Source organism: Hippichthys cyanospilos, chromosome 10, assembly GCF_059441005.1.
Source record: "Hippichthys cyanospilos isolate Australia breed blue-spotted pipefish chromosome 10, RoL_Hcya_1.0, whole genome shotgun sequence".
Classification (NCBI taxonomy): domain Eukaryota; kingdom Metazoa; phylum Chordata; class Actinopteri; order Syngnathiformes; family Syngnathidae; genus Hippichthys; species Hippichthys cyanospilos.
The window spans coordinates 8,381,138-8,409,009 of NC_142378.1; the positions used below are offsets into that span (position 1 = coordinate 8,381,138).

At 40.1% G+C, this 27,872-nt stretch overlaps 2 protein-coding genes across 5 annotated transcripts; one reads left to right on the forward strand and one right to left on the reverse strand.

Annotated features, from left to right (window-relative positions):
- The first annotated feature begins 327 nt into the window (after positions 1-327).
- LOC148416955 (uncharacterized) lies at positions 328-23,161 on the forward strand. 4 transcript variants are annotated; one of them, XM_088425564.1, is made up of 5 exons: positions 328-2,503; positions 11,043-11,884; positions 13,726-13,815; positions 19,859-20,013; positions 23,047-23,161. In XM_088425564.1, exons 1-2 carry the CDS (start codon positions 1,526-1,528, stop codon positions 11,859-11,861), a joined length of 1,797 nt encoding a protein of 598 aa, XP_088281690.1. In that variant the 5' UTR covers positions 328-1,525; the 3' UTR covers positions 11,862-11,884; positions 13,726-13,815; positions 19,859-20,013; positions 23,047-23,161. The 4 variants fall into 4 exon arrangements, with proteins under 4 accessions (XP_088281690.1, XP_088281692.1, XP_088281693.1 ...); XM_088425566.1 differs by having other exon boundaries at positions 13,744-13,815; XM_088425567.1 differs by lacking the exon at positions 19,859-20,013.
- On the reverse strand, positions 20,212-27,847 carry mydgf (myeloid-derived growth factor). The gene is made up of 6 exons (XM_088425569.1): positions 27,614-27,847; positions 26,138-26,188; positions 25,780-25,841; positions 24,955-25,036; positions 22,842-22,917; positions 20,212-20,973 (listed from the first exon to the last, which is right to left on the reverse strand). The coding sequence occupies exons 1-6, from the start codon at positions 27,773-27,775 to the stop codon at positions 20,894-20,896; spliced, it is 513 nt and encodes a 170-aa protein (XP_088281695.1). The 5' UTR covers positions 27,776-27,847; the 3' UTR covers positions 20,212-20,893.
- Between the last annotated feature and the right edge of the window lie 25 nt (positions 27,848-27,872).

Below are 27,872 nucleotides of genomic sequence, written 5' to 3' on the forward strand. Positions count from 1 at the left end.
TAGATCATGCATTCATTGCGGGCTTTTTTTTTCCCTCACCGCTGAGCATCCTCATAATTACACAGAAGGCGGCCATTGAGCTCAATCTACATGCACCAGTATGCCGTGCGGAGCAAGAAAGCTCCACAGGATTAAGAGAAGCCGCTCTATTACTCTTTATTGTTTTTTTTTTTCTCCATCCAGACTACTGGTCATTACAGGCTGACAGCAGTCTGTCGGCATGTAGGCGGGAATCTTCTTAGCCTGCAGATTATACAGTACCCCTCCCGAGTCTATATCCTCCTCCCCGTCATGTACCTGTACATGTCACAGGATGTAAGCATATCAACAGGGCATCGGCGGAGGAATACGTCGGAGTGCTGACTCGCAGAATGACACCGGCTTTGAGTTGCGGGTTGCTGAGTGACAACAAAACTGTCAGGGATGTTCTGCCGTCTTTTCATGAGAAAGGGAGGGACCCCGGCATCTGCATGAATAGCGAGGAGTGTACCTGGGAGGCATCTCCGGGCTTGTCAAACACAAGAAATCTCATCCTGGCTGCCAAGAATTACTACCGGAGCGACGAGGAATGCCGAAAATAACGCTCGTCTCCGCATAATTGGAACAAATGAAAGTTGCATGGCGAGGAAAAAAAACAACAAGTGGGATGCACGACGTGACACTTTTCACTGCTCTTTACAGCCGGGCGGCTTCTAGTTTCTGTCAAATTGCTGAAGCCTGATCTCCTAGGTTGCAATTATTTGCCCCTTTTCTCCCTCCCCTAAAACCCGCTCTGCAATCCAAAGCAGCATTTAATTGTGGAGAGCTGAGCTGGGGTAAGGAGTAATCAGATGAGGACGCAGGCAGGGGGAGTCACGTGGGCACACATACCGGCTAACCGGGGATTAATAACACTGGCATCTTGATTGGAGTTCAGCTGGAGCGGGATGGAGGGAAAGGGGCCGGGGTGACCAAAAGCCGAGGGAGAGGAGAGACGAGCGGGACGGTCACAATGAGGGGAGACCATAAAGGACTGACGGCGCAGAGAGAGAAACCGGAGAGATGAGGACAGTGAGTTAGAATCGTGAGAGGGAGTGGGAGGAAGAAAGAGTGGGAATTGGAGGCAGTGCAGTGCGCTGCAGAGCAAAAAAAAAAAAAAAGGGGGGGGTGCAGGGAAACGAGAGAGAGAGAGCGCTAGAGAGATGAGAAGCCTCTGCTGTTGAGAGCCAGTGAGACGCTGGAGGGCTGGAAGAAGAGACGCAGGTCTAAAAGAGGGGCTCCGGAGACAGGAGTAGGGGCGGAGAAGGTAGAAAACAGGAGGAAGGGTGATCAAATCAAAACGGAGAAACGAGGCTCGAGCGGTTTGACAATGAGCCGCAAGTGGAAGCAAATCGGATAAAAGTTGCGGGAAGCCGAGACGGATTGCGGAGATCCCGTTGAAGTTGATGGCAAAAGTGGGAGGGAGATTTATGGCAAAAGAAAAGCAAGCTCCCGCCGTCTCAGGAGTCTGTCCACCCCGCGCTTCTCCTGGACATCATCCGTCAGCATGTTCTCTGACAGCAAGGAGCATCGAGCCTTCAAGCCTCACACCCCTCACTTCATCCCGTGGCTGCGCAACAGTCTCAAGTCGCAGCCAAGCTCTGACCTGGGGCTCAACGGGCCCTACAAATCCAATCCCGAGCTCCATGACAACCTGGCCCCGCTGGAGAGAACCAAAAGCATCGGGATCTTCTCCATCCCGGGGAAGAACAAGACCAAGAAGAGCGAGCTGCGTTGCAACGGCGTGGGGATGGCCAGGATGCTGCCGGTGGTGCTGAGGGGTCACCACATCTTGGGGAAACAGAAGGAAGGCAGTCCCGCAAAGTCCAAGCAGTCCTCAGAAGTGGAACTGGATCCGGTTAGCCGAGCCAGCCTCGGCGACGCTCCCCCATCTGGCTCCCCGGTCACAAAATACGGGCCTCTTGCGGCAAGTCCCTCGGTTCCCACTCCCGCTCTTATAATTGACGGTCCAGATGCTAAAGTTGACGTCTGCGTGGAGGAGAGGAGGGAGGACGTTTGGGACTACACCAGCCACGTTATTCACCAGAGGGACCTGCAGTCATCCGTCTGGCTAAGTTCAAACCCTCAGGGATCATCAAAGGATGGACAGCGTGGCTTCAGATCTAGTTTCAGTTACATCAGGAGGAACTGTCAAAGCCAAAGAGACCTGAGCGTGCTCAGAGAAGCACCTGTGGAGGGCTCCGGCGCCCCGCTCAATGGAGTCATCTTCTCCTCTGAGGTTCCCCACAGAGGTCTGGGTTTTACCACCACTCTGCGAGGTCCGGGGAAGCACGGCAAGCGCATCCAAGCGTTGAGCACCAACCAGGCCAGGTGGGTCCGGCACAAACCAAAGAGTGAGGAGGACTCGCGCAGAAAGGGGACGGACTGCAACAGGAAGATGGTTCGGAACCAGCTCAAGCGGGTGGTGGACAACCTGGAGCAGGTTCTGACTGCGCTGAGGGACGTTCAGCAGGAAATGAAAGAGGTAATCATATTTTGTCGGGATTTTGCAGAACCGCTTTGGGGTAATGTAGTTCTCAAGATCGGTTTTTCTCTCAAGACTGTGTTCAAGACCACGTTTTAAGGGTCTGGGAATTGAAGGCTAGGTCATGGACAGTCAAATTTAGATGTTTTATGGAGATGACTGTATTCGGTGAGAAACTGGATAGGTGAATTTTGTTTGTTCATTTCTTTTTTTATTTCTTTTTCATACATGCTGTCTTGGCCTTGTCTCAGTCTCAACCTCCATGAGTTTTGGTTTTGTTTCTGTCTCAATCTCCAAAGGTCTCGGTTTTGTGTAAGTCTCTACCTCAGTCTTGGTCTTGTCTCAAGCTTGACCTCCAAAGGTCTTTGTCTTATCCATGTATCAACGTCCAAAAGTGTTGGTCTTGTCTCTGTCTCAATTGGCAAAGGGCTTCTTTCCATCTCAACCTCCGAATGTCTTGATCTTGTCTTGGGGTCTATTTCCTAAAGTCTTGATCTTGTTTCAGCCACAGTCTCAATCTCAACCTCCAAACGCTTTGGTCTAGTCTTGGTCTCAATGTCAAAAATTCTTGATCCCGTCTCATTCTTAGGACGTTCTAGTCTTCAGTCGGTGTGACCTTGATTACAATACTACTCAGGCATTTCCATGTTCTCCTCGTGCTGCTTGTGGCTTCTCTCCAAGTATTCCGCCTTCCTCCCACATGCCTCAAACGTACGTTGGATTCATTGAAGACTCTAAATCAGAGACGTCAAACTCATTTATGTCACAGCGCCGCATTGTAGTTTTAGTTCCCTCAGAGCTCAGTTATGACTGCTCACCTGAGACCCTAATGACACCAACTGCTACAGAAGATGGATGGCTGCTTGTTTCTACTTTCATCCCTAGTCTGGAATTCACTTAAAGCCATCCGGGAGCTGATAAATCAGCAATTGATGAGTTTTTACCTTGATTTCAGTTGCTTTTCTTCCTTTTTTTACATCTGTATAATTTGTATGCCATTATAACAGAAGATTATTAGTAAAGAACACCATCTAGTAGATATGACTGTTACAATGTGTCTAAAAAGGAAGCCCTTCTGAACAAAAATGTGCCTTTAGGCCAATTAACTTCAATGTCAGAAATTGGGGGGAAAAAGTGACTGCCGTGTTCCAAATCGAAATTATTCGTCTAATTTATTGTACTTTTCCAACACTGGTTTTGAAAATGCAATGCGGCACGTTTTGCCTCCTTTTTTTTCTTGAAGTCGTTATTGCTCAGGTGTGGTTATGTTGTTTACACAAATCTGTGGTTGTGACTTGAGAGTGTAACATCCCCGGTTAGTTCTACGGAATTTCAGATTCCGCCCCTTGTTGAAAGTTCCCATTTACAGTACTTGAGTGACTGACTCAAAAATGATCCCAAAAAAGCAACACGTTTTTCTTTTCTAGTTAAAGTGCTACTAAGTTGATGCCTGCCATCTACTGGCGAATAGTGTTAGTACAACTTAAGTTGATCAGGTGTGGTAGGGGAATCAATTTTATAAAGCTGCCCATCCTGGGCTGGACAGAATCCTTTGTAGGCACCTCAGGACAATGCTTCTTAACCTTTTTCAGTAATGTACTCCCTGTGAAATATATTTTCATCTAGGTACCCCCTAGCCAGCGCAAAGCATTTTTGGAAAGGAAAAAAAAAGAGTGCTATGACATTCATGTCTGATGCATTCATTTTTGAACAGCATTTGTAGGTTTTACTAAGTGTATTTTACTCAGCAATTTCAGATGTTTGATCATATAACATCATCTGTATTATTTCTTGCTCATCTGCTTGAAAAATTGCATCACTAATGATGATGTGCTTTCAATTAAATATGACAAAATAAAGGTATCAAATGTTTTTCAAAAGAGTCGCTATAACACAGTTTAGGAATGTGTCGTTTCATGCTCTAATCAATTTGCTCTCAATTTGAAAAGAAAGGTGTAGTGTTGTGTCATGATATTAAACAGCGTTAAATGAGATTTCCTGATACCCATGGATTCCTCGGTTGCATTCACGAACCCCCCAAAAGATACTTGTAACCCCATTTAAGAACCACTGCCTTAGCGTATTCTTTACACAAAGTCTAAGGGCTCAATATTTATCAAGTCCTATAGCCCCAGTGACCACCATTTGACCCTTTAACCCTTGTGCAGTATTTTGACCATTTTCGGGTCATTTTCTTGCGTACTAAATGTTTCCAGTTCGCCCTATCTGCCCGGGTATTTTTTTTTAAATCTAATCCAAAGGTCTCTAAACTTCTGACTGAAGTGGAGGTTTGCCAACTTCTCTGTATTTGCATTTGCATGTAGCTAACATAAACCGATGTACATCATCATTCTATTCTATTTCCAGCCGTTGACGTTCAGACAAAACTTCTTTCTATTGATCAGAATTTGGCAAAACTACTGCCACCTAGCGGCTTGAAATGCTTTGAATGAATAAAACCTCATTATTATGCGGGTTTGTAAACCAGCAATTTTTTTTTTTCAAACAAAGCCATGTGGATGGAATTTTTTTACACACGAAGGGGGGAGAATACGCAGGTTAAAATGGCAGCGGTCGTGCCATGTTGAACTTTGACACGTCGTCACCATCCGGTGAAATTTCAGCTCCCTCGGATCCTCGGATTGGACGAAATACCACACAAGGGTCAGAGGTACAAATTTAGTGTAGCGCGTTGGTCCCTTAGAATGGCCGAAACCGTCTTTAGACATTTATATGACTTTGCATCCTCAAACTGTACGCCTTCAGCAGAATTAAATATGCATTAGAGAGTCAGCATTTGGGTTGTGCGCATCCAACACCCTCTGCAAATTATTCCCGCAACTCCGCTCCCATCTCTCGTCTTCAACGTGCGCGGTGTTTGCTCTTAAGTCATGCATGTCTTTTTACGTGGGATTGAATGAGACGAGAGTCACGCCTCATTTGCCACACGCGTTCACGGGCTTCCCGAGATGATGCGGCGTGACATTAGGCGAAGCGTCCACCTGCTTCTCCCGCGTTCCTCCTCCTCCTGTGCGTCATCGTCATCCCTTTCCTCCAAACTCTCGTCTCTCCCGGACAGATGCTGTTCAAGGCTCAGCCGGACGGCTTTTCACTATCCATTTATTGCGGTGCCCCTCGCGTCGCACATTATCCGCATTTCATCCGCCGGGTCGGCGATGACGCCCGGGCATTAACTTCATCATCCGGGGTCAGAGGGGAACGCTTGCCGTGCGCTTGTGTTGATACGTCGCTGATGAAAGAGCATAAAGCCTCGACAGGGGGTTGGCAACAGGCTGACACTTTTGAGACGGAAAAAAAAAAACCTCCCCAATTTTCTCAAACAGTCAACACATCAAAGACAGACAAGGCACAGAAGACTTTTTGTCGCCTTTCCGTATTTCAAAGGCCTATTATATCATTCTGTTGCATGAACCCAGCCGGTCCCTGGGTTTGATTTAGGAACCAATTACTGGTTGAATTCTAATGATCCTGCGGCTGCTTTAAAGTTAAACCCATTTGACAGCCGCTACCGACGGGAGAGCAAAAGTAGAAAGGCCGTGTTTTGCTACGCCGTTTACCGGATTACTGTCTGCTCATTAGCATAACAGTCATGTACACTGAAATACTCTGGAGTTATCGGAAATTATTATTCCGGACCTTAAACCGCGTTAGGTACCTTTAACTTTTAAACGGTTTGAAAACTCGCAGTTGAGTCTCTGGGGTGCCTGGCCACCCATCAAGAGGAAAATTAAACAACACGGTATTTTTTTTTTGTCTTATTTCTGGAAACGTGTCAGAACTCAGTAAGCAAGCCGTTCTCCACCGCTGCCCCACTGTTACAAAAAAAAAAGACTACATAAATACTAGCGCAGCACAACACTTTTGCCGCCCTTGAAATGACAGGCGAGACTGGCTGAAGATTCAAAGCCAATTTCAAGTGAATCGTTTTTGATGTTTCAGTCGTTAGTTTATATTTTCTTTTCTGAGCCTATTTGTCAGATTTTCCCCTCGCCAAATCTTCATTTTAGCTAGCTTTCGGCCTTCACGTGATTAAGGTTTTAAAGTAAGGGATTAACTGTTGGTAAAATTACAAAGTAAAGTTTCAAAGCTGGATTTGGGTTTCAGAGTTGGAATTTAAAGCAGCGTTGGGATTTCAAGCTGCGGTTAGGGTTTCAAATAATTGTGGTTTGTGTTTCCAACTAAAGTTTTGGAGTGAAAGTTGGGATTTAAACTCGGGTTCGGCTTTTGAACAAAGTTTCAGTAGAATTTGGATTGGGTTTCATATTTTGATCTAAAGTAAGGGTCAAAATAGTGTTAAGGTTTCAAACTATGACTCGGGTTGCAAATTATGGTTAGGGATTCAAATTAAACTATGTTGGGGTTTTTAATTAAGTTAGGGTTTCAAATTTGTGCTAGGATTTCAATGTAGGATTAGGAAACTGCAGTGCTTCTCAATTATATTTTTCAAAGGAAAGAGAAAGCATTTTGCCCCGCCCCCTTCGCCACCTGCCATGCCGACCGTAACCATAAATAAGATTATCATCTATAAGGATCGTATAAGTATACATAAAACTGTATACCTTTTAACACTGACAAAAGGAAAAAGCAATTTAAACCAACTTTCCTCAACAGTTAACTATTTTTAATACATTTTTACAGATTACAGGTTAGTCTAAAACTGAAAAAAAAATACCTGAGAGAATCATTGTGCCTGAACAAAATAGATGCTAATCCTTATTTTATCACAATTACACCTCACATGGCAAAAATAAATTGTTTTCCCTGGGGTCATCCGCATCCCCCCATGGGAGCCCGCCCTACTATTTAAGAAGCAAGGGTCAGGGGTTCAAAAGTAGGGTTTTGACAGTTGAGTTAGTGTTTCAAGGTGTTGCTGAAATTTTATATGATGACATTCATTTGTATACATAAACACACACACACAAATGTCATCATTTTGGTTTTATTTGGAGTAGATGGGGGTGGGGGTTGAACACTGGATGACCTAAAAAACAATCTCTAATAAACTTCACGAGGGTATTAAATTGCAATTACAGTAATGGGAACGAAAAAAAAAATCCCAATAAGATCATTTTTCAGTCATTCATCCCTTGCTTGAAAGTGGCTAAGAATCTTCACCCAGTTTAGTTGATCATATCATGGAAGCGGTGGTGGTAGTTATTACATAAATGAGTTGCTTCACATTTCCCAAAGTATGGACGGAGACTCTTTGCATGCGCGTACTTAATGAAAGTCCATTTTAAATCAATGCTTCATTTAGGTAACACGATCTTGATCATGTGCGGATCATTATAAACATATAACCGAACCCCCAAATTCTTCGTCGCGTCTCAACAACGTGAACATTCGTCTGCTCGACTTGACAAACAATTGTTTCTAATCATTACGCTTGGGAGCAGCGGCAGCAGCCTCAAATCAGGGTCCTGTGCTCTTTTTATCTCTGGTGAATCCTGACATTATAACAAGCTGTTATAGCCCAGCGTCACATACACACAAACGCGCACTCTGCACTTCAAAGTAAAACCAAATGCCTCCGACACAAAGCTAGACGAGGGGGGAAAAACAGGTCATCCTTTGACATCAGCGAGGATGTTTTTTTTTTTTTGAACATACAAAAAAAAAAAAAAAACAGTAATGCTTCTGTTCCAGCTCAGGATTTATCCGAGCACAGGTGGAGGGAGAGGTCAAACTTTTCCCCTAGAGTAATTTTCTCCAATCATTGCAACTGCCATTATTTTACACTCTGTTTTGTGTGTGCGCGCGCGTGTGTGTGTGCACGCCAAACGAAAACACTATCTTTATGACACTTTATAGAAATATTGTATTCATGATTTTCCAATTATTCCTGTAATTTACATCAGTGCACCCTAACCTCTATTGAGAAAAATCACATATTTTGCTCAAGTCTCATGGCACAGAACAAAACCAAATGTCACTGGAATGAATAGATGGGCAAAGAAAAAGTATTTGAGGTCAATAAATAATTTTCACCAAAAATTAGCTAAAATAGATCATTTACGGTGAGTTGTTTGGCCTTAAAGGCGAGATCAACTCAACAATTTTATTGACATGCTTATATTCAATAAAACATGACTCGTCGGAGGAAAAGGATATTCTGATCCCCGTATTTTCCGCAACATTAGGCGCACCTAAAAGCCTTTTATTTTTTTTTATTTTTTTTATTTTTTTTCTTAAATAGGCCATTCATTGAACGTGCGCTTTATAATCCAGTGCGCCTTATAGTGCAGAACATACGGTAATTTTACATTTTTGGAATATGAACTAAGCAGGAAAATCCATCTACCATATTTTCCGCACTATAAGGCGCACCGAATTATAAGACGCACACTCAATTAATGACATATTTTAAAACCTTTTCCATATATAAGGCGCACCCTCAATTAATTACATGTTTTAAGACTTTTTCAATCACAATATAGTAATACTCAAAGTAATAACAATAATAACTCAAATAATTACTCTAAACTCTCAATAGCATAATAACTCAGTGTCAATATGAGCAACCTTGTTCAACTGTAAACATACAAAAGAAACAGGTAAAGCTTACTTTATCACTTCATTCCCCATCTATGAAACCCAATCTCAATTTTGATCCATATACAAGGCCCACCTGATTATAAGGCGCACCATCAGGTTTTTTTTTAAGAATTAAGGCTTATAGGTGCGCCATATAGTGCGGAAAATACAGTATTTTATCTCCATTTTGCCACTTGCTGCCACCTGAAAATGACATCACAGTGGCTCAGTGCTATATCTGAATTTTGCTCATGTGATTGCAAGCCGAGCCGTGATTGGGCTCACGTAACGGCCAATCACAGCTCAAATTCCAGATGTCACATGGCAAAACTCAGCTAAGAGGTGGGGCGTGATTGGTTGTCACCTGAATCCTGAGCAACAGTGACGTCTTTCTCAGTTGACAGTCAAAGGCAAAATGGCCGAGCCTTCAGATGGATCAAAACGGATTAAATTTGCTACTTTAATTCATATTCCACAAAGGTAATAAATAATGTTTGATTTAGAATAGTTGATTCACTTATTACAGATAAATGTAGCATAAATATTGTAACCTGGAAGAAAAAAATAGCACAATCAACAGGAAAAACATCAATTTTCATAACTGCTTTCTCCTTCATAAATGTCAAACCTAATTTAAAGGGACAGTGTGTAGGATTTGGACCGTTTTTCATTAAAAACTGATAAATTAAATGATTGTAAGTTTCAGGGGTGGGGCACTTCTCCGGAGGCGGCCATGTTTGTTATGGCTACTGACAATGCTAATTGCAGCAACTGCAGCACCTCCTGCTGTCCATAATGCGAAATACACACTTACACACTATCCCTTTAATGATCGGTGGCTTCATCTGTTTATAAATGTGCCACTAACTGTTGACAATTGCTGCTCTTTGGACGATTAACTCATTCATTGCCAGCTTTTTTGGACACTTCTTCAACCCGATTATTTAAAAAAAAAAAAAATCAACAAATACACTAAATACGTCTTTGTGATTGAATGATTTGAGACTTTAATGAAACCCCCATGTAGGCTTTTCGGTGTGTGTGTGTGTGGGGCTTTTTATTAACATAATTTGCTGTAAATAATCAAGAGTCGGTGTTCCAAATAACAGCGGCATATTTTGGAGCTTTGGCAGAGTGGTCTCATGTTGTATTTACGGTATTATTTAGACCTAATAATTAAAACCCTGCATTTAACAAATCGGATGATCCGTGGTCGGATCATCTGAAAGCACATTATCTACTTAATAGCATGGATGAGCTTTGCTTAAATGATAATTACGGGCGACATGACGAACATGTACGATTTAAGATTTTTTTTTTATGTTGAGCTTTTTGTTAGAGAACAAAATGGTGCAGAAAAAGAGCTGAAATATCAGTTGGACATTTTAATGATTAGAGATTTTTAAAAAATATATTTTTCAGGTTCATCCTGGAATTTTAACCAAAATTCTAATATTCTAGGGCTGTGCATGAACTCGTTGGGATTTGAATAGGGAAGGACTAAATTTAATTAACATTCATAAAGTAGGCTGGCTGGAAGCTAGATGACTCTTCTTGTCTTCTTTTTCTTCTTCGTCACTACTCTACACAATAGTTTTGAGTTCAACCGCTGTGAGTCTTTGTAATGAATCGAACCCCACCCCCCAAATATGAAATAAATAAAACTTAATTTAAAGTCATTCGCAGCGGTCGGCACAGCAAAAGTGTATTAGGAGTACAGTTTCAATGTCTAATTTGTAATTGGTTTGGTGTGTAACGTTGGAAAATTCACGATAATAATGATCAGATTTCCAAAGTAAAAGCAGTTTTCATTTTGATCTAACAAAGATCCTGTCACATTAAATTGATTTCTTCACATCGCCGGTCGGGTCAAAAAAAAAAAAAAAAAAGTCCGATACCGATTTGCGTCAAATCTCCAAATAGCGGAGGCCGATAATCGGTCGATCTCTCATGCCCGCTCTCAACCCTGCGAAATGTTGTCCAGGTGGTCCATCAAATCGACTATCTGACATCCTGCATAGACCTGGACGAGGAAGATCAACAGCAGGCAGAAGAGGGTGAGAGCTGCTCCTCTTCCGGCTCCAATGAAGTCACCGTGATCAGCGCCCATGCCACGCCCTTGGTATCGATAGACCCTCGAGGAGCCACTTTCACCCTGAGGAGAGACCATCGCAATGGGAGGAGGTCACCTCCAATGGAGTTGCCATGCCAACCCAGCACAGACTTGACCAGAACTCTTCACTTCGGAAGTTCTCCCCGACGCGGAGGGCTGCTAACGTTGGTCAACAATCCAAATCCCTCCACTCAGCCGTCGTCCCCGCAAAGGAGCCTCCCCGTCCGTCCGCCCACCCCCGGACTCTCCCCGTTGACGGTCAACATCCCCAAGTCCCCTCCGTCTTCCCCTGGAGGGTCGTCCTCGGTCATGATCAGCCCCATCTCCCCGGTGTCCCCGAAACGCCATCCGACCGCCGCACTGGGGCCGTCTGTCATCATCGAGCCGCCGCGAAGCGACCGCCCGCCCACCGTGCGCTTCTGTCCGTCGGCGACATCTCGTCACCCCTCCGCCAGCTGCCCGCCCGCGGACTCGGAGACGCCGGCCCACGCCGACAGAGAGAAGCGAGCGTCCTCGGCCGGGCCGCCTCTCGCGGGGGCGGCCCAACCGCCATCGGGGCAAGGCCGCAGAGGCCGCAAGCCTCCGCCCTACCCTCACCACAGACTCTCAGATCCCGCGAAGATGACGCAGGATCCCCGCAAAGCTCCTCCGTACCCCGAAAAGAGAAGACTGCTCTCAACCACGGTGTGAGACGGCGGCCCCGACAATAACAAGTAAGTTGTTGTGTTCACAATCATTCTATACGGTAAAGCCTTGATTTATGATCTTAATTCATCCATCCGGTGACTACTTTCATAACTTCCAAAAAAAACTCATATCTCAAACCCCATTGGAATGAAATGAAATGCCATTAATTCGTTCCAGGCCCCCCACAATGTACGCAAACAAGAGTTTCACAAAATTCGAGACAATAGTAGTTTTTCACATTTTTTTTTTTTTTTTTTTGTAGGAGTGGCCAGAGGGGGGCCACTTAAAAACCTGGGGTGGCACAGCAATCATTTCAGGATATCATTATACTGCTATAGGAAAGTGGCCAGCAGAAATATATCAAGGACTCCAGAAAATGCCTGTTGATATTTTTGTGGCTTATTATGTTAATTATTTAAGTTACAAATGACCTAATATGCAAAGTGCAGTTCATATTTTGTCTTGTGTAATAAATATGTTATCTAGTAAACAATTCTTGCCTTGTTGCAGCACCGCAGTAGTTAGACGGATAACTGCTTGAGCGATAACACCTTTTGATGATTATTGCGTTATTATTCACCGTAGTAACTGAAACCAAAAAAATCATAAAACCATTTGAAATGCTATTATAACATAAACAACAATATAACTATGTGCTCTACTTATCTGTTATATGAGAAACAGTGGTAAGCTAGTTTGCTAACGTTCACAAGCTAACACGAAATGAGCTCGCTTCAATGCTAACTGCTAACTCGAAACTACCACTTAAAGGCTATTCGTCAGTAATCATATTGTTAGCATCTTGCTAATACAAATTTACAATTAACAAACCCCATGAGTTTTTCTTGACTAGTGACTACATATTATGAGACAACATGGGACAAATGGGGCAAATTATTCGCGGTGGCCATGGCCACCCCAGAGTAGTGCCAAGTTTCGCAAATGATACCCCTGTGAGTAATGTTATATCCATCTACATGTGTTGCTTCACCGTTTGTGTTCAAACATCCACTGTTCCGCACCTTTTCTTTTTGTGATATTTGTGAAAAATAGCATTCTACTATATTAAATCATATAAAACTTATTAATTAAAATACAAGAAATAAAAAAATGGCCACACTTTTTCCACATTTTACTTTTTTTTTGCTATATTTTAATTATTTTAACATTTATTATGTTAATATTTATGGTTATGTTGCAATTATATCAAAGGAATTAGTGTCAGAAACTCCTAAGTTCAATATTTCCTTGCAAAAAAATGCAAAAAAAAAAAAATTAACCAAACATCTTTAAAGTCAAGGTACCACTGTACAGTACTTTTAACATTTATAGTGTTATATATTTGTATATTTGTAACAATTTTCATTATTTACAAATGTAGCCATTGATGGGATAATTTGATGAATTAAAAATGTTAATCAAAAGTGAGTTTTTAAATTATGATTCTTCAAAAGAGGCACCTTTTGCCAAGATAAAATATTTTCCACATATAAAGTATATATACATATATATAATGTTTTTTTTTTCATCTTGAGGACGAGATTAATACTTTATGCACTGAAATGTACTTCAGTTCACAGCTTAGCATTAATAAGCTTGAATGTAATGACTGTTTGAGACCATTTCAATTTGCACATGCTTCCAAAATTTTGATTGGCACCAAGCTACACAAACATTTCATTACCCTCTATTCGTAAGATACTATAATACGAACAGCAGTTACTTTAAATAAAAACTAAAATATAGTAAATGGTACGGTACTAAAAGCAATGATTGGCGCCGTTCTTCTGAGTTTTTGTTGAGGAAGGTCAAAAGAAAATTACTCTCGAGTAGATTAGAGACTAAAAGCGTGAATGGTCATTTCCAGGTCATTTCTACCCAACAGGAGAGTTTCGAGGCCGGGCCACAAGGAGCTGAGACGGAGCAGGTTTCCAAGGTGACAGGACGTAGACTTGGGGTGAGTAAGGAAAGAACAGCTTGTCTACAAATCTCCATGGTACTTAGGCTCAACGCGCACAAGCCATCATAACATCTGTCCGGGTTAATGTTCTGGTAACAAGAGCCCCTGTGCAGATGCTCACTTTGCGCCCGCAGATTGCACTTTGGGCTTGATGATCCCAAATTGTGGCCGCTAAATTGCATGTTCTCTCGAAAACATCGCCGGCTCTTTTGCTACTGGTGTGACGCTTGATCGACGATGATTGTGGCGTATTTGGCTGGAGATGGAAAAGTGGTGGAGAACAGTGTATTTAAAAAGACAGTTTTGAACTGGACGACGGTTTTCAGAATGGAACATTTTCGAGAGCAATGCGAGATCATTTAGAGTGAATTGGAAATGTCAGTGGACAAGGAAAACAAATTACCGCGTTACAGAAAATAAATATATTACTTGAATAATAGTAGGCAAACTAGCAATTATTTCAGTGATCATTTAATTAGTCAATTAATTTGTCTATTAATCAATTTTTAAGTGCAGCATGTTGAATTTTTAACCGTCATTCAATAACAAGGCTTTTTAAAAAATTGCTAGTGCAGTATATGCCCTGAAAAATTCTTCCTCGCCATCTTGCTGCTTCACCCCTACATCGCCTTCCTCCTTTTATTCTCACTCTCCTCACTCCTCCTGCTCCCTCCATTGTGTCTTATTCATAGTGCTCAGGCTGATATAAAAATGAAGTCATTATCAGAATGCAGTAAATATGTGTAAAGTTTGCAAGGAGTGCGTTGATCATTTAGAAACCTTATGCAAATAAGTCAGTTGTGTTAGTGTGTCACAAAATTACAAACTCAGTACAATGCAGCGTGTGCTTTAGTAGCAAAACTCTCAACAAAGTTTCAGGAATTGTGCAATATTCCTCACTTGTAGGTTAAGCATTCAAAAAGAGCTGTTATATGCAATATTTAAAGAGGCAAAATCAGCCACAGCAATTTGTCTCAGGTTTACTAAATTTCTCTATTTGCATCTACTCCTCCCATTATTTTGTGCCTCTGAGAGAAACAGCCAAAATAACTTGTACACAATTGGGGCTATTTGGCAAACAAAATCTTGGGTGTGCCCAATGAGTAAATCAGCTTCCACATTTTTTTCTGTGAGCGATCAAGTTTGCCTGCATATACGCATGCAAATCCCAGTGAATCGGGCCTTATATTAATTCACTGCCGGCCCAGTCAGAATTGAATCTTGATTTATACAGAGGTCAACGGCAGTGTGAATAACCTATACTGTAGTATATATAATCATCAAAATAAATACACCAATTCAATGCCAGACCAGTACATGTGGATTTTTAGCATTTCTAGTCATCAATGGCAGTGAATGAGTTAAAGAACACCAAGGAAAAAAAAAGAGTAAAATTAGATTATTCCAAAAAGAATGAGTATTGCAAAAAATGGGAAGCAACATCTCCTGAGCGCATTACGACCTTGGGGGTTACATCGACGCCACCGGGCGTTGGGATATAATGGGAACTAATTGCAGCTCAGACTACTTTGGCTCAGTGGCGCGCAAAAGTACACGTAGCAAAAGGGGGGGAGTGATAAATCGTATTCAGGCCAGATAAGTCCGGAGCATGGTCTAAGGACTCTGAGCTGACAGGGTCACCGTCCCCTCGACAGGGGGCAGCTGGCCATTGGTGGAGTCCTTCAAGGACCCCCGGTGTTAGAAAAATCCTATTGCCTTTGCTGCCCACGGTTTGACTGACCTGGGCCACAATCTCCATCTGTTCCCTTCAAAATATCAGGAGATGCAAAATAGACAGGAGAGGAGACTGTGGAACGCAGTCCTGATTCATTACAAACGCAGCAAAGCCATGTTTTATTCATTCGGGTCGCCCATTGCTCACATCCGAGGTGTTTGTGTAGTTTATTTTCAGCGGCTTTTTTTTTTTAATAGATAAGATTGCGTAGCGACTTCAGCATCACTTAAGCCCAAAGCCTGTTTGGTCATGCTGAAGAGGATAGCTCGTTTTGCCAATGACAAAACACCAGTTGGGCTTTAGAGTTGGGATTAAAAATATATTTAGAAGAACACTATTATTTAAAAAAAAAAAAAAAAAAAAAAACATTGGGTGAATTCTTAGTTAAATTAAATGGAAGTGAGCTTTCGGGAATGTTGTCATCTGCTGTTGCATTCATTCGAGTTTCATTCAAACGAAATGTTTTAAAAAGGATGGATGTTCATATAACAGAACCCAATCCATATACGTGTGTGTGTTTTAACCCTGGAGAACCCACAGGGTCAATTTCTAATGATATTTTGTTCGAAGAAAAAAAAAAAAAACACACACACAATATATGAAGAAAAATTGCAAGAAAACATGTTACGTAAACCTCCCAAAGGCAAATATGGCTGCACCAGATTTAGCAAGACGCTAATATCCATCTGTAGTCCATACATAAAACCAGAAGACTCATTACAGAACAACAATGGCGCACAAAACATCCATCACGTTCACATCTTATAAATCAAATACAGATACAGTCTAAAAATACATTGCTACTATAAAGCGCAGGGCATAAAGCACCCACTGTATGAGATATGAGATGTACACACACACATATATATATATATATATATATATATATATATATATATATATATATATATATATATATATATATATATATATATATATATATATATATATATATATATATATATATATATATACATATATATATATATATATATATATATATATATATATATATATATATATATATATATATATATACTGTATATATATATATATATATATATATATATATATATATATATATATATATATATATATATATATATATATATATATATATATATGAAGTGCTGCGAAGAAGCTATTTACTTTTATTTTAGTTTATGTTTAGTTTATTTTAGTTTATGTTGTGTTAGTCAAATCAAATCATAGAATCATAGTCATAGAATGAAGCTGCAATGACTGAATCACAATGTAGAACGGGAACACGTATAGTTTATTTTGTCGCGAAGCATATCGCAAAGTCACTTTTTCCTGCAATTACTGCTTATTAACTAATCATTTATTGTTTGATATTGTTAGTGATTTGAAAGAAAAAAAAACTGGTCAAAGTTCGTGCGTTTTGGATTACAAAAAATGAGTTAACTCATGGATGGCACTAAACGGTTGCATTACAAAAAAGAAAACACATGGATTACAAAAACGAATTAACACTTGGATGGCATGAAATGAGAAAATGTAGTCAGGACTCGTCCGATGCAAAAGTAGTGCTTTTCTGCTATCATGCGCAATCAGCTGCTTGTGCGTTTCCACTATTTGCGGCAAGGCGTGGTCCTCCACCAAACCCCGCGCAAAAAGTTTCATTTGACTTTCAACAGCGTATTCATTTTAGTCAAACTCAATCTCGGATTCCATTTGGAACACTCCGCCGTTTGGGGCAAACGAGTAGAACAGAGAACATCTTTCTTGGTGCGTTTTTAGTGCGGCCAATCTGCCGCTTTAACCTTTGACTCGCAACTCCAAAGTCAAGATGAGCTCATCAAAAGTGGAACATGAAAGTATTTACAACATCTCATGACAGCCTTTATCAGATGGCCGCCGAGATATTTTGGAGGGAGCGGCAGAAAGGCGGACCAGCTGGCAAACAAAGTCATGTCTGCCCAGCAGCAACATCATGAGTGGACTTTTATAGCACGCCATCACAATCTGCCCCGCTTCTTACCAGCGTGCAGTGTATTTAGAACAAAAAAAAAAAGGATTTTTATATTCTGTTGGTGGAGTGGTGGGGGGCATTAGAAGTGCTAAAGAGTGGCGATGTCAACATAAAGGCAGTCTGCAGTGTCAAAAAGAGGACACGAGTGAAGTGATAGCGAGATACAGAACACTTGGACGGCTTTTGATGCTTGTATTACAGGGACGAAGCCTCGTGGGTGTCGTGGTTGTCGTCAACATCAAGCGGTCAAGTGTTGCAGGTCAATGTAACATTTATTGTATATTAAACGCTTTGGGATTGGCGGGGGGCGGGGGGACAAGATGAGCTGCTTTCTCTAAGCTTAACAGAAAATGAATTAATCCCTCCTGACGCTTATATATAATGTATATGCATAAGCTATACGTTCCCATATGTACTGCAGGATTTAGTCCATCCCGGCAAAGCCCCCCCCCCCCCACCCCCCCCCGAAATGAAGAGGCAACAATGAAATCCCTTTATCTCATGGAAAACACGTATCCCGGGACGATACATGCTAATGGAACGAATGCATTTAGAAACATTTATTTTAATGGAGTCATGTTTGCTGGGCAACTATCTGGCGCTGTTGCATCAGCGCAAAGATTAAATTAGGAATATTTGTGTGTCAAATTAGTTTATCTTGGGCATGACAAGACGCATAAAAGATTTGACAGCGTTTCACCGGCAGGCACAATTTGCATAGAAAAATGTATTTTGCAGTAATTCTATCACAGTCTGGTCCAGTGTTTCCCAACCTTTATTGAGCTGAGGCTCATATTCACATGAGAAATTATGCACATTATTCAGTCTCACATAATCGAGATAAAAATATGTGTTTTTCCACAAATAACATCTTTGTTCATCAATCTATGTCATTGACATACAGTCTAGCAACTGCATTTAGAGGTGCACTAAGTGAAAGCTGATCAATTATCAAATCAACCGATTTAAATGTGTCCAAATGCTCAAACATTTCTGCTTCTTACTCGTGTTATCTGAATACTGCAAAATGATTTTACTTTTACTCCCAAACACAATCTTCAACATCAATTTGAAAGTTGATTTAATAAAAAAAACATGCTTAATCCAATTTCACATTCCCCCACAAGAGGGCAGTAGCGCTTTTTTCAGTGCCATGAATGGGTTTAACTCATGTCATTTTACTGCAACGTTTCCAGCTACTTGCTCCTCAAAATCTTACATTTCTGTTAATTTTCATTCTTGCTAAAATCCCAGGGACGCTTAAATCCACGGACATCTGTAATTTCTGCAAAAGTAGGATGTTCGCAAAAACGACAAATGAAAATGGGCGCCTATCGCCAAATTTCCAAGACAATAATTTCAGTCCCTGTTTGTCATTTGTTTTTTCTTTGAATATTCATGTTTTGCTGAGTGTCTGTTCAATTTGCACCAGTATACCAAAAATCCCCATGGAACATGGCTACAATGAACCTACTTTTTTAAGGCTTAATTAAGCTGCTAGTTCTCCAATGCAAATGAAGACAATTAAAAACCTTTTAATGATTCCTCATAATTTTTCACATTCAATATAATGCAGCGAAATGGGGGTTGCGAGGCACTCTTGAGACACGCCAACACACTCGTCTTCTCATCTGCATGGTTGTGAAGCCTAAGTGGCGATATTTAAAATGTTACTAAAGTTCAGGGAACATTTGCCAGTGATGTCATGTTTTAAATGAACAGTCACATTTAAGAATCTTGAAATTTAATTGTTAAAAAAGTCAAATAGGAGACCGGTTTGCTGAAATATGTTTAGAATCCAATTAAAATTCACCTATGAAACTTTTGATTAATAGGTGTTCTATGGAAAAAAAAAAGGTTAAAAATAGCCACCTAAATCCGGCTGTTATGCTTGACTAGCATGATTAGGAATCATTGATCTCGACAGCATCCAAATTCTAAACATTTTTCTTGCATTGACTGAGAAATGGATCAAAAGCTTACTTTTCAAAGCAGACAAACTCACTTGAGTTGTAGCAGTGTATCAAAACACTTGTCGACTGTCAAAACAAATCCAGACGTTTCTGTCTGTAGACTCGAAACAACAAAAACATCGAACCCCCCCCCCCCCCCCCCCCCAAAAAAAAAAAAAAAAAAACCACTTTGGCGCGTGTGAACATGCAAACGTTTTTGGATTGTCATAACTCACTACAACCTAGCAACCTGCAAAATCACAAGACTTTCCGGTGAGAGGAAATTTATTAGGATCACAAATTGCAGAAAACACAGCCTCTTTTTACAAAATGATGTAACATCTTGTTTGTGTTTTCCAGCCATCACCTAGATGTGGTTTACATCCTGTTGGGACCACCGAGGAAAGCCTTAACAGTGGCCAAAAAAAAAAAAAAAAAAATCCCTTCTAAAAACCGTTTCCTCAACCTACACGGGCTGCCGCTAGAGTGCGAGATGACACAGCAAAGCCAATGAGGTATAAACAATACAACAGTTTTTTTTTTTTTTTTTATTCCTATCAGACACACCAGAAATTATGGAAATGTTGTCTAAGGGGAATAGAAGCAACTGATTTGGGCATATTGCTTCAGTAACAAAGAGAACCAAAAATAATAAAGAAAAAAACATAGCTTTCTAAAGCTTTCGAATCAAAACAAACAAGGAAGGTCAAATGTGCGTTTGGAATTTTTATTCATCAAATAGAGACTGTGGAATACAGAAACGATTTGAGTACATGATGGAATATTGATTTCAGCACCAAAAAGTTCACATTAAAGATGTATCAAAAAGACACCCGTCCCACTACAAAATGTTGCTGAAATGTAAAAAAAAAAAAAACCTGCTGCACAAAATGCACCTCTAAAAAAGTCACAAAGTAGTGGTGATTTGTGAAAAATGCTCCAAGTAATATTGAAGAAACTGTTATGAAGGATTTGATGTGACGATATTGAGGATTATAGAACCGCTGGGAGCTTTTTCAGTAAAATCTTTAGAGGCCCTTACTAAAACTTATGAGAAAATAGGAATGATTAGAATTGCACATTTATGATTCCAACTGTAATAGCCCCGATGGACCTGCAAAGATTGTGCCTAAAATGTAAGAATAAGCAACAGAGGAAAGCTTCATTAATGTTAAAAAAAAAACAAAAAAAAAAACACATCAGGCGGTGGAAGTAAAAAAAATAATAAATCTGGTTGGTTGAATTTATCACCGGTAGGGGAAAATGCTCACACACTTATCCTAGTCACTGCGTCATTATCATCATCATCATCATCATCATCATCTTCAGTCAGCCTCCCAAAACAGAACCATTGACAATCTTAAAAGTAGGAAGCTCACTCGTACTCCCAAGCGCTCACAGCTCTATGTGGCTCGTGCGTCCGATCGCCATCAGCTTGCACAGTTGAGCCTTGAACTTGCCTTCTGTGTGTGTCACTGGGAGTCAAAAAAAAAAAAAATTACTTTCTCAAACTTACTTTTTTTCCAATGATGTACCCAAAACGTTTGGATGAAGAAACAGAAAAAGAATTAAATCAGAGCCCTACGCCATCTGTGTCAATATTTTTAAACTTTAAACTAGTATAGTGCATATGCAATGATATCGCTAGGCTTATTTTATTCAGGAACTCCAAAAAAATAGACCAAGTAAAATCATCTATTTTATTTCTGACTCTTGTGCAAGAAAATTGCCACTAATAACAACAATGCATTGACAAACATTATGTTGCAAGTCATTACAACACAATTTAGCAATAAGCTCCTTCATGTTCCAATTAATTTGCTCATAGTTTGAAAAAAAGGTACTGTTCACGTCACAGCATGAAAAGGCATTAAATTAGATTTGCTGATGATATCTGCAGAAAGCCTGTGAAAATCTTACGTACCCAAAATTGAGAACCGCCCCTCGATATGACAGTTCATATTTTTAGATTTTGAAGCAGTTTTTATGGCATTTTCACTTTTAGTGTCTTCATGTGTGGGTAAAATGAAAAAAAAATCATGTGAACAACACAAGCGATGTGCACCTTGCAAATAGTGGCTCAGAATGTACTCACTCACCATAATCTAATAAAACTAATAATAATGTGTCTCTCCACATCGTCCATTTTGGCATACACACAGGCATAAATGTTCAATGTTATATCCTCCAGAGACTCATCCTATTCATTAGTGTCCGCAGTTCAGTCCATTTTGTCTCAGCAAGACAGCAAAGTTAATTGCATCCCACTCAAACCCACTAGACAACATTGGAAAGGCCAGGATGTCCTCTACCGAGGACACTGAGACTTTGTCGGTTAGCTAGAATGTGAGAAAAGATATAAGACAAAAAAACAATGTCCACTACAGTGGACACAGATGAATGGGCTGGTTCTCTAGAGGTTAAGCCTATAACAAACAACATGAATGCCTTGCTAAGTGTTTGCAAAGTTGGACATCCGCTTTCTTATTATTTTTAAGTAAGATTAAAGCATAAGGTAACCTCATATAACACACTCATATTTGAAAATCCCAATTTGTAACTTCCAATATTTTAAGCAACACGTAACTTCATTTTAAGCAACTTTTGATAGTTATTGTGTTATAATAATCTAGTAAAGTACACTTAACTCATTTCGTACCTGCCGTTTTCAGATCTTTCTTTCCCCTAACATGAATGTGAAAAATTTAACAACAATATTTATGTACCAGGGATTAAATGTCAAGATTCTTAAGACGTAAAAATATATCTTTGGCATTGAATGAGTTAAATCCCTCATTTCAATTTTTAATAGCATTTCTTGTCATTTGGGTAGGGGGTTACCGGAGTCTATTCTAGATGACATTGAAAGAGAGGCGGTGGGATACATGTCAAATATTTCCACTATACAGGCAGTCCACAATTTACAATGGACTCCCATATCATACTTCCATATAATTACATTTAATATTTATATGGGCCAGTATGTATTTTTGTCCCAAGCACATTTGTCCTTGAAACCTTGTCTATTGGTATCCTTGTAAACCAAGGAGCCACCTTTATTTATTTATTTACTTTTCTTTACAACCTGTCCGTGACACACCGGTTGAGAACGACGGCGTTACACGCACTTGATTACCCGTTGAAGTGTCAAAAGTGGTCATCCCTAAACAGTGAAAATTGGATCATTCCAGGGCCCGGATGGTAGTTGGCTTTTAATTAATTGACATTCTGGACAACAAAGCAGCCAAAAATGTTGATTAAAGTGAATTCTAATGTAGTCTGGCCACAAGAGAGATGGAGGTGACCTAGACACAACAAGCACTGGGAGATGATTAAAGCTCACCTGCCGACTCTTGGATGGTGTACTCCTCTGAATGGAGATTCTTATCTTTCTGTCCTCCTGCCACTGCTACCTGCGACTGGGAATACACACACACACACGTGAATACGATAAAAGGAATGAGAAGAGGTTGAAGGAACAATAACAAGGTCACGGGGTTGTTTGTGTACTTATTTAGCAAGGTTATTTCTCTGCACATGTGTCGCAGGTGAACATCAAGAGAACGTCCAGAATGGCGAAAGGAGGCGGGGCCAAAACAATCGCTCAGGATACACACACAACCTTCCCTCCATGAAACCCAAATAAAGTTTCAATCTTTCATTCCCAGTTTCTCTGCCTGCGTTCTTTTGTTGTTTGGGGTGTATGCTGGATCCAACCCCAGGGTAGATAAAATTGGTTTCCATGGAGACAAAGTGTTGCAAGATAAGTTGCAAAATGAAACAATAAATCAGAAGGAAAGCGAAATAGTGATGGCGATTAACGTTTGTCATTCAATTTGGCTCGGGAGTGTTAAGGTCGACCCATTAGGAGCTTCATTGCATCACGCCTAAAAAATTCATTACAAAAAAAATGCGGGGTGCCTTTCGAAAAGCGCATTATGAATCAAATGGTCTTCTTGCATATCCTTTCACTTAATTAAGCATTTGCAAAATAAATAAATGCCGGAACTAATTTAAAAAAAAAAAAAGAGTCCCGCTTATTGCATTTTTCTTGCATGTTTAATAGACTTAACTTAAACTACATTCAACACAATAAAACTGGAAATGCTACATTTTTCACATATTTGTTATTCCCTATTCCAGCTATACTTTCAGTTTATTCAATTCAAATGAATAGCTATTAGTGTATATCTATATTTTATTATCATTCTTGTCCCTGGGTTCTACACAATATATACCTCTGAAAATTTTGGAACAAGCCACAAGACACATGAGCCACAAAACGTTGCGTCATTCTGATCCCATTCATGCTTTGGGAAGGCTAAAAATAAATGAATGCATTCATCAAACAGTATTTGTAGGGCCTCCAATCTACTGCCATCCCAAACGACCACAACAAATCGGACTAAACATTTTTTTTATTTTTGATATTACAGCATAAACAATGGGTTAAAAATTACAAACACTAATCTGTTGGATGAATGTGACCGGACATTCTACAGTCCAAACGTAAGGAAGTAATCATCGATTTTCCATAATATCTCTCTTCTAAAGTAATCCTCCACTGGCCAGTGACTCCATGCGCTTCTGAGAAGCAATGTGTCAAAAGTGTAACATTTCTTTCATGGCGGTTTTAGCAGTATGAAACACAAGTGTAAGGCAAAGAAAAGACATTCTGAGCCATGTTGTACTGCCAAGCTGAAGACGTCCTTATTTACGGACTACACGAAAAAATACCCCAAAAAGTGTGTCTTCTGTGCCGCTTTGATTATATGACATTTATGCCGACTCTGTACTTTCCAAACCTCCTCAGCGTAGGGGGAAGCACTTTGATCAGCACAATGACGGGAGGGGAGTGTATACGGAGAACATCCGAGGTAAGAGCAAGTCGAAACTGTCACCCGGGCTTGTGTCTTTGCAATGGCGCTGAATTGGTGTCAGCTTTTTTGCTGTCCAACGCCAGCGCAGTGCCAACTGATCACAACTTGTCAGGAGAAACGCTGAGGAGGCGCAAACCCCAGAATGGAACTCCAACACTCACCAAGTGGCGGCGCAATTTAGGACAGCACTTGCTAGAACATTAAAATAGACAACAGGGGGCAAAAGCGTTGCCACAGCAACAGATATGGGAAATCCAAGTTCTTAAAGTAAAAGCCCTGCCACAGTTTGGCACTCAACTGATAGGTTAACTATTGCAGGTCAAGTAGTTTTCCACGATACGGTCCCACTGTATAAGTCATGCAAATAAAAATACATCTCATGTTCCCCTCTTTTTCATCCCAGTCATTCTGAATTACCCTAGGTGCTAGTCTCAGGCAAAACGGTTTAAAATAATTATCATTTGACATCAGTATCCACATACTTCAGTACCTAACCAACTGTCATGCTGGAGGAATCCCGTTTGTGAACTTGAAACGACAAACATTGATGACACAAAGCGGCTTGTTTATACTTACGTATGCACTTGCATATTCAACTTTGGTTCCTTTCAACTCCATTTTGAACGCGGTGAAAAACAAGTATGATTTCCCTGTGGGCCTAGGCAGAGAAAAACAAAATCATTAGTTGTCATGCATATTAACTAATTTGCATACATTCATTCTTGTAACTAGGGATGGACATTGTAATAAATTAATTGATCATTATTTGGTCGCTTGTGTAGAATTGTTTGGAAATGAATCCTGTCTTGAAGCATTTGAGGCAAAATGGAAAGTGCATAACTTGTTGATGCAAAAGCACAGTCGCTATGTTTTTTTTCCAAAGATTTAAAAGGCAAACTGTGTACAATGTGCCCACACATTTTCCCATGTTGCACTAATTTACATTTCTGCATCAGTGATTGACATCTCTGGTACTCTTCTTTGATGTCGTCGTCGTCAAAAAAAAAAGCCAATACTACAACAAGATTGCCGAAAATAGATGAGATTTAATATCAGCAACTAGTTTATTATCTTTACAATGAAACTGAAACTCATCTACTGTTTATGTTCAGTTCAAAGTTCCAAGGGGTATATTTTTCCAACTTTCTAGGTCCCCGTGCCTCTATTACCAGCATACTAACTACTACTTTGGAGCTTCCTATTAGTCTTATTACCTGCACTAAAGCACAAAAGGAGGATGGTGGAGGTACCACGTTCATTGTAGCCGTATGAATGTGAGGACAAATGACAAGATTGCCACCTAGAGGACAGTAGCAATTCTGCATGCTCCCCTTGCTTGTTTCGTCTTGTTTTCAATTAATGTACTACAGTAGATTGTGTATGCATTTGTGTTGGGCTTACCTCCAAACAGAGCAGGAAAACAGCTTGTTGTCCTCACTAAGGCCAACACTCATTTGCCATTGCTAGAAAGGAGAGAACATGCCTCAACAGTCGGAAGGAGTTTCCGTCGACTGACTACAATGAAGCATCCCTTACTTGGGCGCATTTACTAAATTTGCAATGTGGTTCATTTTGCAGTGCAGGATCCAAACACAACACATAACTTTCCACACTGTGATAGGCAGGTAGAAATGCAGGCATCGATTCTAATTAACCTAACAAGTTACAAGGGTCAATTAAAAAAAAATGTGGGAAAGGCTGTGATGTGTGTCGATGTGAGGGTTACAACTTTCTGTTAGGAGGGTTTTGTGACACTGACCTCATTGGTTCCACCTTGTGCAACGAATGAGAATGAGCATTCATATTCCCCCTGAAAAAATACATAGAACATTGACACACTTTCATTACATTCCATCTAATGTATAACCATTGATAATTTGTCAAACGCTGGTGAGTAAGGGCTTCTGAACATGCAAATTGATCATCACTTACTAGTATGATTATGCTCTTAATCCTGAAAATGACTGATCTTCACAAAAGTAATCCAAATGGATTTATTAGTAAATCCAAATTGTGATAATTTGGCAATGCTACAACAAAAACATAGTGGTAAGTAATGCAATTAATTATCAGTGTAACAATGATAATTATTAGTTCCAAAAACAGACATTTTTTTTAAGAATCAACCATTCCACCAATTATTCAAACAATAAATAATTTAACATAACCAAATTGTATTTTGCATGACAGTGTATGACAAAACATTTGTACCGATGACTGTTTCATCAACCAACTGTTGTTTATTTGGTATTTTTGTTATGAAAATATGTATTCAGCAAGTATCAGCATTCTTGTTGCTTCTTTTGACTACCTGCTTTTTAAACAAATAACCTTGAGGACTGTTTGTGAAGTTAGAACCGGACGACCTTGATTTCTAAGTCTGTTAACACAGACTATTCAACACAAAAGTAACTTGTTGTTTTGGATTTGCTCTCTTCCTGTAATATATTCATGAAATAGTTGATATGATTGAGTGCAATGCAGAATATTATCAGTCTACTTTCTGGAAAGGGACCACTAATATCAGAGAATAATTATTATTGGTAGGTTCAGATGATTAGCACATTTTTTAGACAGACAATGGTTCTAATTCAAATTTGATTTAATATGTCGAATGTTGATTAAATTGGTAGCTGCTGAACAATCTAATCGATTTGATGTTTGACTGTAGATAGATAACTTCAGTTAGTGCATACGGTGATTTCTTCAGCCAATGAATGACACCGTTGTAACGGCTAACGACGTGTCAGTCGTTCACAGGCTCCGACGTCATCAGCGTGCGACAAACTGTAGTCTTGATGGGTGCGTTTAAGTAGGAAAAAATTCCACTTGGAAGCTCATAAACAGTACGATGATTTTAAACACTTCCAATAGAAAATAAAGACAGAGGATGACCAAAGCTCTTTCGTTCGCGTTATTTGTCATCACAAACTAAATTGAAATATCACGCAGAATGAAAGCTAGCACATCAATGTGACGAACGTTCGAGCTTTATTGAAGCGCTAACGTATCCCTCATGTTTGGCAAAACAATCACAAATCAATGAAATCATGAACGAAATCTAATCGAGTCGATAAACGCCTGGTGAATAAACAAAAAAATGACAGTATCCATTGTCGTGTGGCTGCAACACTAGCAAAATGACAGTTAAAAAGGCAAATTAACAAGCAAAACGAGACATGTTTCAAGCGAATAAACTAAGGAATTGAAGTAATTATTACATGAGCATACGTACAATAGATTCGCTGAAGGTGTACAACGTTCCTCCTGGTTTCACATCAAACTCCGAGGTTTTCGTTTGTTCGTCCGATGCATCAGCCGGATAATGTGAAAGAAACACCACGAAGAGAGCACAAACTGTTAAGTTCGCAACACGAAACTTCTTTGTCGCTGCCATTCCGTTCTATTTGTGTTTGATTGGTGAAAGTGGTTGTAGCGTTGAAAAGACCAGTACTACCACTTCATAGTAATGGTTTCTTCTTTTGATGTTTGTT

Excerpts from the sequence above, each read along its gene's own strand:
- LOC148416955 (XM_088425564.1), top strand. The coding sequence starts at position 1,526 with ATGTTCTCTGACAGCAAGGAGCATCGAGCCTTCAAGCCTCACACCCCT. Across the intron at positions 2,504-11,042 it reads TTCAGCAGGAAATGAAAGAG|GTGGTCCATCAAATCGACTA; the intron begins GTAATCATATTT and ends AATGTTGTCCAG.
- mydgf (XM_088425569.1), bottom strand. The coding sequence starts at position 27,775 with ATGGCAGCGACAAAGAAGTTTCGTGTTGCGAACTTAACAGTTTGTGCT. Across the intron at positions 25,842-26,137 it reads CACAAGGTGGAACCAATGAG|CAATGGCAAATGAGTGTTGG; the intron begins GTCAGTGTCACA and ends TCTCCTTTCTAG. Across the intron at positions 20,974-22,841 it reads CACCATCCAAGAGTCGGCAG|TGACACACACAGAAGGCAAG; the intron begins GTGAGCTTTAAT and ends TTTGACTCCCAG.